General features: G+C 36.2%; 1 protein-coding gene across 2 annotated transcripts in view; it reads right to left on the bottom strand.

Moving 5' to 3' along the window:
* Positions 1 to 19,246, bottom strand: part of LOC126969984 (oxidative stress-induced growth inhibitor 1-like) — a 79,459-nt gene that overhangs the window by 17,962 nt on the left and 42,251 nt on the right. For both annotated transcript variants that reach the window (XM_050815641.1, XM_050815642.1), the window contains exons 2-4: positions 7,271 to 7,740; positions 6,089 to 6,194; positions 4,401 to 4,500 (exon numbers count right to left, since the gene is read on the bottom strand). In XM_050815641.1, coding sequence (XP_050671598.1) covers positions 4,401 to 4,500; positions 6,089 to 6,194; positions 7,271 to 7,343 — 279 coding nt within the window. In that variant the 5' untranslated portion in view covers positions 7,344 to 7,740. The remainder of the gene's footprint in view (positions 1 to 4,400; positions 4,501 to 6,088; positions 6,195 to 7,270; positions 7,741 to 19,246) is intronic.

The following is a 19,246-nucleotide window of genomic DNA, read 5'->3' as shown; positions in this document are numbered from 1 at the left end:
GCGATACCGATTCGATTTCTTAGAACAATCGGCATAATTTATGAAGAAATATTGATCGATTGTTATTTTTGCTTTAATGATTCTTGTTTGTGAGTCCAGTTCATACGAAAAATCCGACGGTTCATTGTAATAAAATTTAAATAAAACATTTTAGTTGATTTATTTCCTGATTCTAGTTAACTTTACCCTGTATATTGGCCACACAATTTTTTTTTTATTTATTTTTTAATTTGTTTGATCATGAGTCAGCATTAAAAATACATACAACTTCAAATTTTCACCCATCTACGATCAACAGTTACTTTTGTATCGCGATTTTAATATCGGCAATACAACTTTGCTGGGTCAGCTAGTATTTATATAAATATTGGCAATATGTAACTAATAAAGCTTGTATTATTGGTCAAATTTATATTTCTATAGCAAAAAAATATAGAGACAAATTTTCAACCATTAATCATATACTAAAATCATCTCCGAAACATGTCGTATCTTATGGTATAAGTATTATTCCGATCAGTTCAGTAGTTTTCACACTATAACCGAAGGGAAAAAAGGGCTTTTCATTTACTAGTAGGTTAGATTGTATGCGACTTAGGGCATTTTGAGGGAGGCTTTCCTGCTACAGGATGTCGGCTAGATTATGGGTACCACCGTCTTTTTCTGCTTTAAAACAGAAATATGTTTGCATTATCGAGTTTCGTCTAAAGGGCGCTGTAGCTATTGAAATTAGTGGGCATATGAAACTTAACATCTTGTCCCAAGGTGACTCAATAATTGTAGTGCCGCTCAGAATTTCTGGGTTTTTCAAGTATCCCGAGTGGAACTGCATTGTAATGGGCAGGGCGTATCGATTACCATCAGCTGAACTGACTGTCATAAAAAAAGTATGTTAAATCAAATCCCTCCACTACTACATACTTGTCATAATACTACAGTAAAACTCAAAAATCTCGTCTTCGTAGTAAAGCTGTTTCCATCTTTTTTTTATGAAAATAAGGGACGAGACGAGCAGGACGTTCAGCTAATGGTAATTGATACGACCTGCCCATTACAATGCAGTGCCGCTCAGGATTATTGAAAAACCGAAAAATTTTGAGCGGCACTACAATTGCGCTCGTCACCTTGAGACATAAGATGCTAAGTCTCATTTGCCCAATAATTTCACTATCTACGGCACCCTTCAGACTGAAACACAGTAATGCTTACACATTACTGCTTCACGGCAGAAATAGGCGCCGTTGTGGTACCCATAATCTAGCCGGCATTCGGTGCAAAGGAGCCTCCCGCTGATCTCATTTTTATTTATGTTGATTTCATGGTGACTTACTCATTCCGCTCAAGCAGCAGACGCTTTAAAATAATACTTAATTATCTGCCTCAATACAGTAATTTGCCAATGCGTGTGTTGTGTTCTAATTGATAGTACTATCATATCGTCTGCGGTTTCGATCGGTTCGTGTGCTCGAATGTTACTACCGTGAATTTGTCGTGTACACTCCGGCCTTATCAATACACAATTATACAGATAAGATACCCGAAGAGTAACCAACGGGGACCCTGTTACTGCGGCCTCCCTGTCCGTCTGCCGTATCTCATAAAAAGCTACACATGTGTAGCTGTCTATAGAGTTTGTGTATGGCGACTATAGCTTATAACATCAAATAATTAAAACCAAGAGGGCGAATTCTTAATTTACAAAGTTCGAATATTGTTTCAGCGCCCTCCCTTGAATGTTTTACAAAACTCTATCTACGGAGACTTGGTAGTTGGAGAGTTGGTTGCTTCATTCAACAAACACTTGCTCTATTAAAATCAATATTTTAGTGCAGCTGAGAGGCGTAGACTAACGGCCGTTCCCAATATTTAGTCTATCTCTTACTTGAGATAAAAATCGTAACTATCGTTGACTTTTCTGTCCCAATAAACTTATCGACGGTAACTCACCTTATCCGCACACGCTGTCTGTCAATGGGACGACGTATAGCTTACCAGCGATAGAAGTTTGTATGGAAATTGCAATTGACGTGTCCCAATATAAGGCGATAAGAATGACTTATCACCCGATAATATTGGGACAGCTTCAGATTATTGACAGCTAATTACTGACAGTAGAAGGTAGTTATTTATCTCTATCTTTAGATAGTATATTGGGAACGGCCACGGCCGTAAGTCGTATCGGTTCGGGAAAACCGCAGACGGTAATTGATTCCACAAAGTGGCTGTGCGAGGCAAGAAATTTCTCGCAAAACACGCGGTTGTAGAATGCCAAACGTCACCTTGATACGGTACATTACTTTGCACGTAATGTCCGGTGGTGGAATTCAGCCGCTGGAATCAACCCGAACAGCTCCTCTGAGCACTCCCCGTGATAAATGCGGTAGAAGATGCAGAGAGAACCCACATCTCTACGCAATGCCAAAGATTCAATCCGATCGGAGATGACTTGATAGTCGATGATTCGAAGCGCTCTTCGTTGGACGCGGGCAAATGGAAGAAGCTGCTACTGGGGAGCACCCGACCAGAGGTGAAATTTGACTAAAACCTTAACTATTACAGCTAATATGATGCAACCCAGCCTTAATGTGTTCAGCGGTAGTTAATTAGTTAATGGTTACTTTAAAATACCAGTCTATCGTAGTACTATTAGTAGATACAAAGATTGGCACGTTAAAACAAACACTACGTAATATATACTCTGATATATAAATACAAGCCTCTATAAATAGGTATGATAACGTGGCACCATGCAAGTTTCGTTGCATAGGAACAAGATATAATATCTCCACAATTCGTTGACCTGCCGAACGTGTTTCCACGCAGCGCGATAATATATCTTCCGTGTCACTGGGTTCAGGTTTTTGTGTTGTTATCACATAATGAGCTTTGTCATTAACGATGGTGGACAGATACGAGGTTGATCATCGACGTTATTATGGCAAGACATCTTTTTTTTTGGAAAAGGACAAACGAGTGTACGGTTCACCTGGTGTTAAGTGATCACCGCCGCCCACATTCTCTTGCAGCACCAGAAGAATCACAGAAGGGTTGCCGGCTTTTAAGGAAGGTGTACGCGCTTTTTTGAAATTACCCGTGTCGTATCGTCCCGGAAACACCGCACAAGGAAGCTCATTCCACAGCTTTGAGGTACGTAGAAGAAAGCTCCTTGAAAATCGCACTGTGGAGGACCGCCACACGTCCAAATGGTGGGGATGATATCTTAACTTGTGGCGTGTGTTGCGAACGTGGAATTTTTACGGGTTGGTTGGTTGGTACACAAAAATCTGCTTAAAGATAGAACTTATTCGAATAAAAACTTATCTATGTACACAAAACTTTAAGCAGTTGGCATTTGTTCGGTTTCATAGTATGTTCTACAAATATATGAGATGATATATGAGATGATATATGATAAGATATAAACTTTCTTCCCCGGGAGTGTGTTCGGGCTACTAGAACATAATCGCTGTTTCAGTGTTTTTTTTATCGCGCGCGATCGTCTCAGCGAGTGTACAATTAACTTTCGACCGCATAAGTAAGCTATTAAACCATTATATTGCATATCTGTATATTACAGTACTTATTAGAACTCATATCGTAATTTTAATAGCAAAGCCACGGACTAGTAAAAAAATAAGGACTCCGTGTCACCTTACATAACAGTGTAGCACCAAAACAAGCCGATTAACGTGTAAATACATAGCCCCACGCACACACTTACACTACTACAGGCCGATAGGCGGCCATTATGAGAATTGTCATCGTCTGTGACAGATCAGTTTGCGTCTCAATAAAATATTTTTAAAATGCCGTCGTGGGTTGTGAAAATGTATAAAAACGATACTATATAAGTATTTGTGGCCGTATATGATTATTAAAGGGAGAAAAAATTATGTAACTAGTATCCCCCGTAACCGCACACACACTAGCAAACGGTGCTTCACTTGCTAATATCACGGCGCGGAGTCCTTCTTTTATTACTCGTCCGTGAGCAAAGCATCCTAATTTGAATTAGATAGATGAACATAATATATTATTTGTCTTTTTTTGTTACCATTGTATAGATTTGAAAGAGCGACATCTCAAGTCAATTTCCTAATATGCAAATATTGGGGTTGAGCAGGTTATCAACTGTAAAGTAGATCCTGTAGATGAAGCCACGACCTGAGAGTTGAACAAGACAAACAAGATTTATCAACGATACTTCACTCGAACGGTCGGCTTAATAAAAGAGCGCTAGCACGGAACGCGAGAGGTCGCGGGTTCGAGTCGCGCATCGTTCATAAATTTTGTTTTCAAATATTTGCATATAATATTATAATAAAAAATTTCAGCGTACGGTTAAAATCGCGGGGCTCAGCTATATTCAGTAATTTAATAATAAATTCAACTGAACTCACCAACAATGGAATAGGATTCTGGCTTCTTCCCTCCAGTCCGTCCGCCAACTCAAGAAGGTCTGTTTCGTACAAGTTCTGTCCGGGGGGCAGGTTTGATAATCTGCAATGGCATTGCAAAACGGTTTTTATAAATTTATTTCGACTAGAGGTTGCTCATGATTTGACCATTCAAGTTCAAATATTTTTATTCAAAATAGGACTTAAAATCATTTAATGAACGTCAAAAACTACCACCCATTCAAAAGAGACTGCCTCAGACCTGAGAAGAATGGGCGCAAGAAACTCAGCGGGCTTTTTTTTATTATAAAATATGGATTACAATGTGATATCGTACAATAAACATTTATAATTAAAGAGCCTGAGGGTGTTCGCTTTATTCGCAGTCCGTGGTGTCATTAAGAAAATCGTTAATGCTATAATAACCTTACCCACACAAACGTTTTTTAACAATTCTTTTAAATTTGGTAACACATTTGTTTTGTACATTTTCTGGGGTCATATTGTAGAAGCATATACATCGCCCAACAGAAGACTTACTAACTCGACCCAACCGAGTAGTAGGCGTAACAAGTTTATGTTTGTTCCTCGTGTTAACATTATGAATGTCACAGTTTCTAGAAAATTCCTCAATGTGATATGCTATGCTTATGAACATACAAAACATTATCAAAAATGTATTGAGAAGCAACTATTGCTAAGTCAATGCATATTATGCATTGACTTAGCAATAGTACATACTTTCTTAAATAATTTTGAATAATTTTTCACGCAATAATCCAATGTAAAAACACAATTACAATTACACGCGTTTTAATCCTTTAAAAGTGCTTTATTTAAATGTGTTACACTCGCGTTAATCAAAGAAAATACTAATTTAAGTGTGTTAAATATATCTGTGGGCGTCATAAAATTTTCGCGCAAAAAATTTTTTTTTTTTTCGCCGCGCTGGCGGGCAAAGAGCGTCAGATGTGAAGCATTATCAGCACAGCCCGTAGCTCGGCGCATTAATTGCGTTCAACAATTCGGTACACAATCTATGTGCGGGCCGTCACTAACCAACCAACCCGCATTGAAATGATTCACAATTTCAAACAATTAAAAACCCTTCATGCAAAAAATTACCTTTTGATCAGTTAATCTTATTTAGGTGTGTATGTTTACTTCATTGTATTCTATTTATTAGTATTACTAAATATTGTGATTTTATGCCTGAGATTATGATTTATTACAATTTTTATTCATTTTGGTCAAAGTAATGACACTTATCAATGACAGAAGTTTTAAAACCATTTACCACCACTTCGGAGTTTTAACGAGAGGAAGTGGCAGGAAACTCTTTGCCCTCCTTTTAAATCAACATATCCAGTGTCGTTTTGCGTGAAGCAGTAATGTGTAAACATTACTGTGTTTCGGTTTGAAGGGCGCCGTAGCTAGTGAAATTACTGGGCTAATGAGACTTAATATCCTATGTCTCAAGGTGACGAGCGCAATTGTAGTGCAGCTCAGACTTGTTGGGCTTTTCAAGAATCCTGAGCGGCACTGCGTTACAACTACCATCAGCTGAACGTCCTGCACGTCTCGTCCTTTATTGTCATAAAAAAATCATTAGTCACACCTCCTATTCGACCTTAGCCTCCCACTGGTGATTTAAAGAAAAGTCTCCTTATCTGTAAGAGGAAGACACAGACCTGGCTTTGAGCATCTCGTCGATGGGCAGGTCCTCCGGTATCTCCTTCAGGTAGGGCACGTTCCCCGCTAGCATGAACGATGTGACCAGCCCGCTAGGTCCATTCCCTTTAACAACGAGACATATTAGAATACATTACAATACTACATTATTTTGTAATAACGTAGAGCAGAGTAGGCGCTCAAGTACTCCAAGTGTGTACAAATTACGCCCTCGTAGGAATCACACCTTAATTGGAGTATTAAATACAAATAAATTAATGCTTATTGCTGTAGCCCTTTAGGCCAATGAGTCGAGATAAAGAATGTAAACAAAGTTTCTGGGCTTCTAAACATTTTTAATTGAATAAATTTTAAATTATCAAAACTTTCGTGAGACATTATTATCTTATTTATGAATACGGCTTTACTCAGGTTTTGTTTCACGGGCGCACACCGCTTCTCCCGCCCTGTCCAGCCGCGCACTACGAGCACAAGTCCGCAGTAAGAGACGTGACGTTATCGCGAACCCACCACACTCACCCTGATGAAGGACCTCCGAATGGTCCGAAACTATTCGGTACCCACACCGACAAAACGTGAGTGAAGCCGTATTAATAAATAAGATGAATAAATTTTGGATTCCCTTTTCGAATCGCTGTGGTCTGTATTAGACAAAGATGGTTCATCGGAAGAGTCCGAATCAGCCGTATTTTTGATAATATGATTCAGTAACGGTCCGTTTGTTTACATTCTTTATCTTGTCTCGTTGGCCTTAGTATATATAAAATAAAGCGTCTAAAGCTAGAATTCCGACCAGAGCGTCTCCGGTGTCAGTACAGAAATTAATGATCAATGAACTAAGTCACTCGGCGATAGCGGTCATGCCATGTATGCACAAAAACAGTCGCGCAGTCGCTGCGATCGCATGTAGTTTTGATGTTATGTGAATATTTAGAATATCTGAAAAATGAAACTAATGAGGAAGATAAGACACACATAAATTCAATTTTGTACGATTTAAGTGAAACAGACTAAAAAACGGACCTAAAAAGGACTAAGTCTAAGGTGAAATTGTCTTCTTATACTATTTTTTTAACTGATCGGATCATTCCATATATCAAAACAACGGGTGGAGTAGCAAATGTGACTGACGCCACTTGCCACACTAACATAAAACACAAAAAATACATAAAACAACTCACCAATAACAACCACCTCCTTGTAGATGACGTCATCCGTCAGCGTGTGCTGGCAAGTCTTCATACCGTCTCTCATCGTAATCCCACCAGAAACATTCAATTTCACCCACACTAACTTCACTCTCCGATCGCCTAACTGTGTTTTCTAATACACACTATAGCTCTCCAATTACCCAACAATTTTCTTCAATTGCCAACTCCTATTCTCCTATTGCCCCCTTTACTCTACTAATACCAACTTATTGCCTAATTTTGCCACCTTTCACTCTCCAATTGCCCACGTCGTTCTATTAACTCTATTCGAATAGTTTATATCACAATACTATATAATCACGAATATTCCAATATGAATTTTCAATTCAAATTGTAAATGCTTTATCACAGGCAGTTTAAAGTCTTGCCGACTTTGAGTAATGTCCTGTTTTAATGTTCGGATGGTGGCTTCGTCGTCTTCGGTCTTTAGGTGATCGTTTCTGCAACAATTAAGAATTATTTAAAAATAAACATTAATATTCGGGACGGAGATGTTAGATCTTTGTTGTTTTGGGACGAGGTGGGCGATTTTTCTTACGTTAAGTAACTGATCACTGCCGCCCACATTCTTTTGCAACACCAGAGGAATCACAGGAGCATTACCGGCCTTTAAGGAAGGTGTACGCGTTTTTAATGCCGACATCTCTATCACCATGAGTTTTTGTAATAAAACTACTAATAGAATATTAATAAACAACTATCCCACTTCCGTTTTAGTTTTTGAAACGCCTAGATACTGTATGTAATAAAAATATTGTTATTAAGGGTTGCTACATTAAATAACAAAAGCAAGAAATATAAAAAAAAATGATTTTTTTTAATAGCTTTATCATGCAATCAGTCGAGAGACTGTGAACAGATGTGCTCTGAGATTATTGGCGATCAGAGTAATTCCCTCATTAGGAATTCCTCTTAATTTAATCATGGCATATCTAGTATATGCCGTCTTTTCAGCCTGCGCATTGCCTACAGCAACAGATATGTTAGAAGTGTAAGTGTTTGCTTAAAAGCAAACAGCAATCATATTATATCGTGAACTTATAATGTCAAGAAAATGATAAAAAAGAAAATGTCTTAACAAAAATATTCTTCTATAAGTTATAGAATCACGAAGTAATTGGCGATGGTTATAATATGTATATGATTACTGCAAGGTGAATAGCAAAGAAAATCTTAGAAGTTATACTTTTATTTTATATTTATTTCACTTCTGTATTGAGACAGATTTTTTTTTAAAAATCTGATTTTGATAATTTGATTTGACTATGTAGGTAATTATGTCTGATACCGAGAAGTCACTGACAGCTGAAACACAGTTCATACTAGTTTAGCTGTCTTTCTTGCCTGTATTGTAGGTATGTCAATTATTATATAGCAACATTTTTTAACTTGTAATACTATTAGATACTAGCTGACCCAGCAAAAGTTGTATTGCCGATATTAAAATCGCGATACAAAAGTGATCTGAAACTGTTGATCGTAGATGGGTGAAAATTTGAAGTTGTATGTATTTTTTAATGCTGACTCATAGTCAAACAAATTTAAAAAAAAATGGTAAAAAAATAAAAAAAATTGGCGTGGACCACCCTTAAAATTTAGGGGGATGAAAAATAGATGTTGTCCGATTCTCAGACCTACCCAATATGCACTCAAAATTTCATGAGACTCGGTCAAGCCGTTTCGAAGGAGTTTCACTACAAACACCGCGACATGAGAATTTATATATTAGATTTATTGTAATATTTGGGAAATAAAGTTATTATTGTTATTATTACTAAAGAGCCTTTGAAACGCCAAATAAATGCATTGCGATAAGACAACGAATTATGATTTACTAGATAAGTTATTGAGAACGTTAGAGAGAAGTTATAAGAACGCCAAAGCCCCAATCCCAAAAGTAGAAAAAAAAACAGCGGGATACGTTAATTTTTAAAACTCTCATAGAACCTTGTAATACTAAGGCATGTGTGACGCCATTAGGCAGTCCTCTTTTATCGCACAAGGATTATAATTCCTGATGACATACATAAATTACAACTTATTAGGTACCCAATAAGCAACCACGAGTAGATCGGTGGGTGTGTAAACAAATGTATCAATGTGTTACGAATCCAACGCATCTACGACGTGAGCACGATTTAAAACGAGTCTTTTTAGTAGTAACTTTTTCTATTCTTTTTTTTTATGGAATAGGAGGACAAACGAGCGTACGGGTCACCTGGTGTTAAGTAATCACCGCCGCCTACATTGCCGGCGTTTAAGAAAGGTGTACGCGCTTTTTTTGAAGGTACCCATGTCGTATCGACCCGGAAACACCGCACAAGGAAGCTCATTCCACAGCTTTGTAGTACGAGGGAGAAAGCTCCTTGAAAACCGCACTGTGGAGGACCGCCACACATCCAGATGGTGGGGATGATATCCTAACTTGTGGCGTGTCGTGCGAAGGTGGAATTCGGCGGCAGGAATTAGGTAAAACTGCTCTTCGGAACACTCCCCTATTCTGTGGCATTTTTGAGGAATTGTTGAACGCAAAGGACAGCGGACATAGTCGCGGGCACAGCTAGGTTATAAATGAAGTACAAGAGGTAGCCCTCGACTAGTACACGCCTGGGTAACTCGCAAAACAATTAAGATAATGATAATTTATTATAAATGTTTACGAGAGAACGTTCCAGTGAATGAGACTTTGTTGGAGATGCCAATAAGTGTGCAACAGATAATATTATAATTTATGAAGCTCAACGTTCGTTTATAGATAAAACAACAACGTTCGTTTATAGATAAGACAAAATAACGATATAATAACATGTTGTGTACGCAATAGCTAACATTAAAATAGCCAGCTATATTTTTTGACTTAGTTCTTAGCGTTCTACCACCGAAAAGTAACTGAGCAAAAACTGTCCGCCATGGAAAAAAATAATAAATGTTCTGACACAAAAGTACATTGTGTTATAATATATTGTATGATGGTACGGAAAGCTTCGTTTGCAGTTCTGACTACAACTTTTTTTTTAATATTATAGGGGGTAAAAGGAATATAGCATATCGGTACGAAGACGCTTTTTATGACTATAAGGGACGAGACGAGTAGGACGTTGAGCTGATGGTAATTTATAGCCCTGCCCATTACAATGCAATGCCACTCAGGATTCTTGAAAACACATAAACTTCACTCGTCACCTTGAGATATAAAATGTGTAGTCTCATTTGCCTAGTAATTGCACTAGATACGGCGCCCTTCAGACCGAAACACAGCAATTCTTACACATTACTGCTTCACGGCAGAAATAGGCGCCGCTGTGGTACCCACAATCTAGCCGGCATTCTGTGCAAAGGAGCCTCCCATTGGTAAGTTTTTAACCTAACATTTTGTTTGCGTTGAGTCAAACTGTAGGTAGATTATCAGTTATCAGAAGTGGGATTATTTTTTGTTATTTACACTACTACTATACAAGTGCTCTTGTACACGTAATTGATAAAGAGTGATTAGATAGTGGGTTATTGGAAGCAGCCGTGCCGCGCCCTTCTCGGCGGGTGTTTATGATACAATTACGTCGTATTACGTTTTAACACGAGGAACAAACATAAACTTGTAATGCCTACTACTCGGCTAAGTCGAGTTAGTAAGTCTTTTATGAGGCGATGTATATGTTTTTACAACAAGATCCCCGAAAATGTTCAAAACAAAAGTATCGCGATATTCATAATAATTGTCAAAAATCGTTTGTGTGGTAAAAGTTACTATAACATAAACGACTTTCTTAATGTTGGGAATGGAGCGACCGCCCTCAGGCTATTAATGAATAAATTTTAATTGTGCACTATTATTTCGTAAACATATTTTTTTGATGAAAAAAAGCCCGCTGAGTTTATTGCGCCCATTCTTATCAGGGTCTGAGGCATTCTTTTTGGAATGGGTGGTAGCTTTTGAACTTTCAATGTTGTCTATAGATTATAAATAAATACATTCCCATAACAAATATTATTTCAGAACATCATGAATGGAATATTCTTAAAATAACGATACCTTATTTGACGATTACACATTTTAATAAAACGAAATCTATATTATGCTTTACAGCACTCTGTCCACTTGGCGATCTTTTTCACCGTGAACTACAAAAGCCCTCAATATCCGGAGTGTTAAAAGCGTTCGTAGCAATATCACAAGCGACAGTGGTCCCGAAAAGCATTTGCACTAATAACATTTCTATTACCTTATTATAATAATATTTCTATGGTGACGACGCGACGGACCGCAACAACAAAATAAGAATATTACGTTTGTACTTATTCTTGGAGGAATATGAATTAATTCCGGGCGTGCGTCTATTATACATAAATCATAACAGAGACCTTCAGTTATTTACATAAAGCATAAAATATTCCACTGAGTGACTTATCGTGGCAAATACTATACTTAATTTGAAGTGATAAAATAACTACAATTAATCGCATTTATAAGCTTTGGTGTACGACTTTGCCTGTTTCGCGATCTAGTTCATTATATATTTCGCCCATCGCGGTCGTTATTTTTTTAGACGGTGCGTCGTTGCCTCTACAGAGTCCATTTTGTAAACGGGTCGTGCTTGGCCCTAGAATAAACACTCCGATTATTGGATGCAATATGTTATATGTACCAGATTTAACTTTAACGGCCTTAAAAACGTAGAAATCACATTCTGACGCCGTAGAGCTCTTTTAAAAATAGTAAGAGGTCGGAGCTTTTTGTATTTTGGAGGGAAAACTTGTTTTAGCGCACTGCACATACAATTTTTTCGTAGGAAGTAGATTAGGCTGACCCGTCATGCTCTGAGGTGAAAGGCTCGATCGGGTGAACTCGGGACCCCGAGCGAGAAAGATACAGATAGCTGCTCTTCTTTTTTTTATGACAATACAGGACAAGACGAGCAGGACGTTCAGCTGATGGTAATTGAAACGCCCTGCCCATTACAATGCAGTGCTGCTCAGGATTCTGAGAAAAACCCAAAAAGTCTGAGCGGCACCACAATTGCGCTCGTCACCTTGAGACATAAGATGTTAAGTCTCATTTGCCCAATAATTTCACTAGCTACGGCGTCATTCAGCCGAAACACAATAATGCCTACACATTACTGTTTCACGTCAGAAATAGGCGCCGTTTTGGTATCCATACTAATCTAGCCGGCTCCCTGTGCAAAGGAGCTTCCCGCTGATTCTGTGGTGATCTCGGAAGCGGCAAGTGTACCCGAGCCAGAAAGATACAGTCAGCTGCTCTTGGCTGTTGTGCATGTAATAATTGTCATTAAGTAGGTATTATATTTTCATAATTGTTTTGGATGCTTCTTTGTAATTGTCAATATTTATGCAGGAATTATTTTTGTATTAATTCGTAATGAAGAGCGTGATTTCAACGATGTGTTACATAATAATATAACACATCTCATTGAACGAAAACTTTGTACGTTGCTTTTCAATAGCCTTATCAATTGCACCTTACGTGAAGGCGGTAAGGTATAATTTGCTATAATATATGTTTATATAGTAAGTTTGACGTAAAATTTGTATGTAATTATGTATGGTTATTGTATATCGAGGCTCCAATTGGATTTGACTCGGTGCTGGAAAAACGAAGGAGAATAATTATCATTACTTAACCTTTTTGTTTACATTATGTAATGCCCGTTGCTTATTGTTTCAACCTAATTTCTAGCTTTTTAAAGTAAAAAGGCAAGTAAGAAGTAGATAATTATTATCGATATGTGTTGTTGGAGAATAATTATTGGGATATCGTGGATAGAATTCCGTATTAAACAGTATACATTCTAACCCCCTTATTCATAATAGTCTGCTAACTTACAGCATTGCTAATTCTCACTCTGTCTTCTTCTATTCACGTGGAGAGATGTCCATCGATTCTAATTCGAAACTAGTAGCAGGGATGGTTGAGTCGATAGAAATCTAAATTAGAAAATATAAGAAATGTTATGAAGAAATTTTATTGAAGTAAGTGTTACTTTGCGAAATCCATAATTATCAAAATGATTTGAGTTTTCTTTGGTGTTAATTCCGATTTCAGCCAATATTTGTCTTTAAACAATTCGACACGTGTTTCGCCTGTACACGAGGCATCCTCACGACGTGTTGACTCGCCAAAATCTGGCACGAGACTGATTGAGTCTTAAAGGCAAATATTGGCGGAATCAACAAAGAAAACTCAAATCATTTTGATGTTATGAAGAAGAGAAATGTTATGTTGTAATTTTCACAGATGTATTTCTGTTGCCGGTATAACAACAAAATATTTAATAGAGGATCCCATACAACAGACATCATTTTTGCCGTATTTACTTATTATACATAACTAGCTGACCCAGCAAACGTTGTTTTGCCATATAAAGTATAATTCACGCGATAGTTTTATAAATAATAGCCTATGTGTTATTCTGGCGTGTAAACTATATTATTGTAAAGTTTCATCAAAATCCATTCAGTATTTTTTGCGTTAAAGAAGTTCAAACATACATCCAGACACACAAACTTTCACATTTATAATATTAATAGGATGGAACAATCCAGAACTCAACCCACGCTTCATCCCTCCTGCGGGTTTCTCAACAATTTCACAGCATTACAAGTCTCTACTGCTCATATTACGTTGTTCTTTATCTTATCGCTGTCCTTGCGATAAAATCTGTGTATTTCCTTTTTATCATTATTTGATTTGTAGTAAGAAAAACATTCATTTGACATTCTTTAAGCGGATGTACCTACGTAGCGATTTATTGTCTGTCAAATTCAAACTCAAATAAACTTTATGTCAAATAGGCTTGAATTAAGCGCATTTGAATCGTATGTCAAACGTACAAACGATGTTATAAGCATAACAACCCAGACTCAACAACAAAACATATATCAAACGATAAGTAAAGACATCGTTATCAGAATAAATCTTAATATATATAAATCTCGTGTCACAATGTTTGTCCTCAATGGACTCCTAAACTAATGAACGGATTTAAATGGGAATTACTTCATGGAGTGCAGTTTAGTCCTACTTGAGAGATAGGATAGTTTTTATTTCGATTTGGGACTCATAATTATTTTTATTTTCAATATTTGTTTTGTATGGACATATTTTCTTTGAGAGAATTTATTGACGCACGGTTTGACAGTTCTGCTGTGAAACAATTTCATTACAACAACAGGCCGGAGCATATTTTACGAAATAATTCTTGATGTTATGAAATATTATTGACAAATTAATAAAAAATTGTAATTTACTTATTATGTACAGAACAACGTCTGTCGGGTCAGCTAGTAATATATATAAATTACGTGACACGTTGTTTGTCCGCGATAGACTCCTAAACTATTGAACGGATTTTAATGGCGATTGCTTCATCGAGTGCAGTTTAGTCCTACTTGAGAGATGGGATAGTTTTTATATCGATTTGAGACCCATAATTAATTTATTAAAAAATATTTGTTTTGTATGGACATATTTTCTATAAGAGAATTTATTGACATACGGTTTGACAGTTCTGCTGTGAAATAATTTCATTATAACAACAGGGAGTATATTTTACGATATTATACTTCCTGATGTTATGAAATATTATTGACAAATTCATAAAAACACAGAATTTTAATTATTATTACGTACAGAATAACGTCTGTCGAGTCAGCTAGTAATACTATATATTTTGTTTTAATTATAAAATTATAAAGTTTTGAGCAATACGAATATGTGATAGTGATAAATGATAGAGTAGACTTTATGACGTTGGAACATTCTTATTGTATATAATTGTAAAAACTAACCTTGATACATTTGTCAGAACATCTGTAATCCACAATATAAATTTGAAAAGCAAGAATAGATTACGTTTACATGGCAGCAACACAGCTTCGATGTACAATAGTGTTCTTTAAAATGGCGCCGAGAATATTTAACAAGATACCTACACATATCACAGAACTTAAGTTGACGTGTTTTAAAAAGAAACTGTTTAATGTCCTAGTGACAAAATCGTACTATTCCATAAAAGACTTCTTTTCAGATACAATACTCAATTAACATTTTTTTAAATATCATTTTACTTAATTTAATTTCTTTTTAACAATTTCACTTGTTATATGTTATTTCAAAATATTCAATTATTGATATGTATATAAATTAACTGTCATTGTATATAAATATATTTGTTTGACTTGTTATTAATTACTATTTGTACGCCACAGAATGCGGGCAAGGAATGGAGAACTTTTATTGTGATTTGAAACATCTATGTATACCCATGACTACAAATAAATGATCTTATCTTATCTTAAAATATTGTATACATAATATAGTTATAATAGCCTTAGCACATGATCGGATTTGGTACGGCCGAACCATCGAACGCGGTCTGGAGTTGAGATTATCGTAAAAGTGACGTTTGATTATTTGTCAAATTCGAATATTCGTCTCTGACATTTTCAACTAAGAGTAGGGTTAGGACCGATAATATCGAATAATGTTTCGTTCGTTCAATCATCGTTTCGATTTTGAATACGATGTAACTAAAAGTTGAATTCGACTAATGCCACGATATATCGAATATCTATTTTAGGGGTAGGCCCCCTGATGACGGACTACAACGGCGCCTATTTCTGACGTGAAGAAGTAATGTGTAAGCATTACTGTGTTTCGGTCTGAAGGGACGTAGCTAGTGAAATTAATGGGCAAATGAGGCTTAACATCTTTTATGTCTCAAGGTGACGAGCGCAATTTTAGTGCCGCTCAGAATTTTTGGGTTCTTTGAGAATCCTGAGCGTCACTGCATTGTAATGGGCATGGCGTATCAATTACCATCAGCTGAACGTCCTGTTCGTCTTGTCCCTTATTATCATAAAAAAAAAACTATATTCGATGGTATGTCGAATAGTCCATCGCACAAAATTATTATTATTACGGTCCAGACCGTACCAACACCAGACCTAATCATGTGAGGCGCACACCGCACCGTCCGATGGTGCGGCCGTACCAGATCCGACCTTTTGTTTAGGCTATAAGATATAAATCTAAATACTTTCTTTTCTTGTTTGTCTTCAAAAGTAGGTACAGCTTGTAAGTTTCTTCCGTCACTCATTACTCCCCTTTTGTATTTATTGGTCGGGTGAACATCAATAAGATAACTCCACGAGTTCGAATATAACTTCCATCACACAATATGTTTTAAATAAATTACATTCCGCTCAGCAGGTTGCGTGATATCCGCTTATATTTTAATTGTACCAAGGCCGTTATGTTTTTTTTACAAACAATTCGAGAAAATTGTTGTTGTACATAATAACGCATATTGCAAAATGTGGCAATGTTGAAACCAACTCTCTGTGTTCTGAACCAAAAAAAAATTATGAAAATGGTTAAACCTAAAGGCCATCCCTGCAACTTCTCGCTAATTCCATATCTAAACGCGTCACACACACACACACACAACAGACGTACGGACACCATCGCGGGAATAGTCAGGAAAGCTTCCTAGGACCTTAAAACGTCGAGATCTGATGAAAACTCGATTTTCGAAAAACGGGGTAAAATCAGTGTCTTGCAGAATTTTCGAAAAATTTCACATTTCTCAGCGGGAAGTTAATAAAATTTAACTGAATGAAAATTAAGAAACAAGTATGAGGTACGTACCTACATACAACACACACTTAAATGTGTGCGTCAAAATAATCGTATGCTTACCGTTGGCCGATGAAGAATTACTTTATAATATAGATCTGATCCGGGAGGTCAATCTACGTCATACTTATCACAACCAAGAGTTGCTATCGTAACAGAACAAACAAGTAACGATTCAGAAAAGGGCTCTCAAACAAAATTAAAAAAGCGGCCAAGTGCGAGTCGGACTCGCTCATGAAGGTTTCCGTAGCAGCAAGTAACATAATATAAAATGATTTAAATGAAGAAGGCAAAAAATCTTTGCTTAAAACCATACAGTGCTCTCATCATTTATACGTATTAAAAAAAACTATTTACTAGATCTCGTTCAAACCAATTTTCGGTGGAAGTTTGCATGGTAAGGTACATCATATATTTTTGTTAGTTTTATCATTCTCTTATTTTAGGAGTTACTGGGGAGGGGACACATATTACCACTTTGGAAGTGTCTCTCGCGCAAACTATTCAGTTTAGAAAAAAAATATATTAGAAACCTGAATATCATTTTTGAATAGTTATGTATCCATAGACACGTATGGGTATGATGAAACAAAATTTTGAGATCCACTATTAAGTATGGGGAACCCCAAAAATTTATTGTTCACAGAATACATCTACTTACCAAGTTTCAACAGTGTGTGTAGTGTGTAGTTCTTATAGTTTTGGAAAAAAGTGGCTGTGACATAGACAGACAGATAGACCGACATGAGGAATCTATATGGGTTCAGTTTTTTGCCATTTGGCTATCGAAACCTAAAAACAACTCAAGTTGTTACTGTATGAAACGAAAATACCCTAGACTTATTTATTTATTTTATTTTATTTTGGCATCAAACAGTCACAAAATTTACAAATTTAATGTTACATAATTACTGAAGAAAAGACTTATAGTGCCAATAATTACAATGTTAAATTAAATACCTAGTGCTAAACATAAACATCAAGAGTTAACAATTACAAAAAACGTGTACAATACAATAACTTAACTATATTTTATTAATTAACTAACAATAACTATATTTTATTAACATGATTACATAAGTTTGAGAATTAATTTATTTCTAAATTCTTTATAAGGTAACCCAAAAACATCCATATCAGAAATATCTTTATTGTAGGAGTTAAGTGCTCGTGGTATTTGTAGGAGTTAAGTGCTCGTGGTATTTGTAGGAGTTAAGTGCTCGTGGTATAAAGCTATTCAAAGTATATTTTTTTGTGTAGCGTGGTGGAACAAAGATATTTAATTTACGACAGGAGCGGATGGTTTGGCGCGTGATTTAAATGATATTTTTGAAAGTAGATAAGGACAGTATTATTTAGAATTTTATAGATAAACAAGCTGACCCGGCAAACGTTGTTTTGCCATATAAAGTATAATTCACGCGATAGTTTTATAAGTAATAAAATATTGCCTATATTATAGCCTGTACATCATTTTGTTCTATTGTCAATAGTTTTTGCAGCGCACGCAAAAATAGGTTTTCGATTTTACACCTTGTGTTACAAAATAGCAATTTTATTACGGATCCCTAATTTCGAAAAAAAACATAGCCTATAGCCTTCCTCGATAAATGGACTACCCAACACTGAAATAATCATTCAAATCGGACCAGTAGTACCAGAGATTAGCGCGTTCAAACAAACAAACAAACAAACAAACAAACAAACAAACAAACAAACAAACAAACACTGCAGCTTTATAATATTATAATTATAATATATATAAGTATAGATATAATATCGATGAATTTACGACGGTTAACTAATATTGTATTTTTCAAGTGAGTCTGCATAAGAAGGAGTCATATTATTGGAGTGATAGTTTAAAGTGTATACAATTTTCTTTTGCACTTTTTCTATTCTATTTTCAAGGAACTTATAGTTGTATTATATTAGTATGGAAGTTATGAAGATATATTTAAAGCAACAAGTTGCCTGCATTCAGTTATCGACTTGTTTCTCTGTGGTAATGGTGGATTATCGCCAGGTTGAAACCAATGGGTTTTCTAGCGAGGTAGACACTGTAGATCTAACTAGTTGTTGTTCCGCTTTAGTCCGACAGTACGACATAAGTTATATGAAACGCTGCTTGCTTCGTGTATGCAATCTGTATACTGCCTACTGTGGGTAGTAAATTTACTTTGACACAAGTGCTATATTCATTTAGGCACGCCCCTTACGTGAGCCTCTTGCCCGTTTTCCCCCTCTAATATTAAAAAAATAATTAATAAATAGCAAGCATGTAAATGAAA

Source organism: Leptidea sinapis, chromosome 19 (assembly GCF_905404315.1).
Source record: "Leptidea sinapis chromosome 19, ilLepSina1.1, whole genome shotgun sequence".
In the NCBI taxonomy this organism is placed as follows: Eukaryota; Metazoa; Arthropoda; class Insecta; order Lepidoptera; family Pieridae; genus Leptidea; species Leptidea sinapis.
This window is presented reverse-complemented; position numbering and strand designations above follow the sequence as displayed.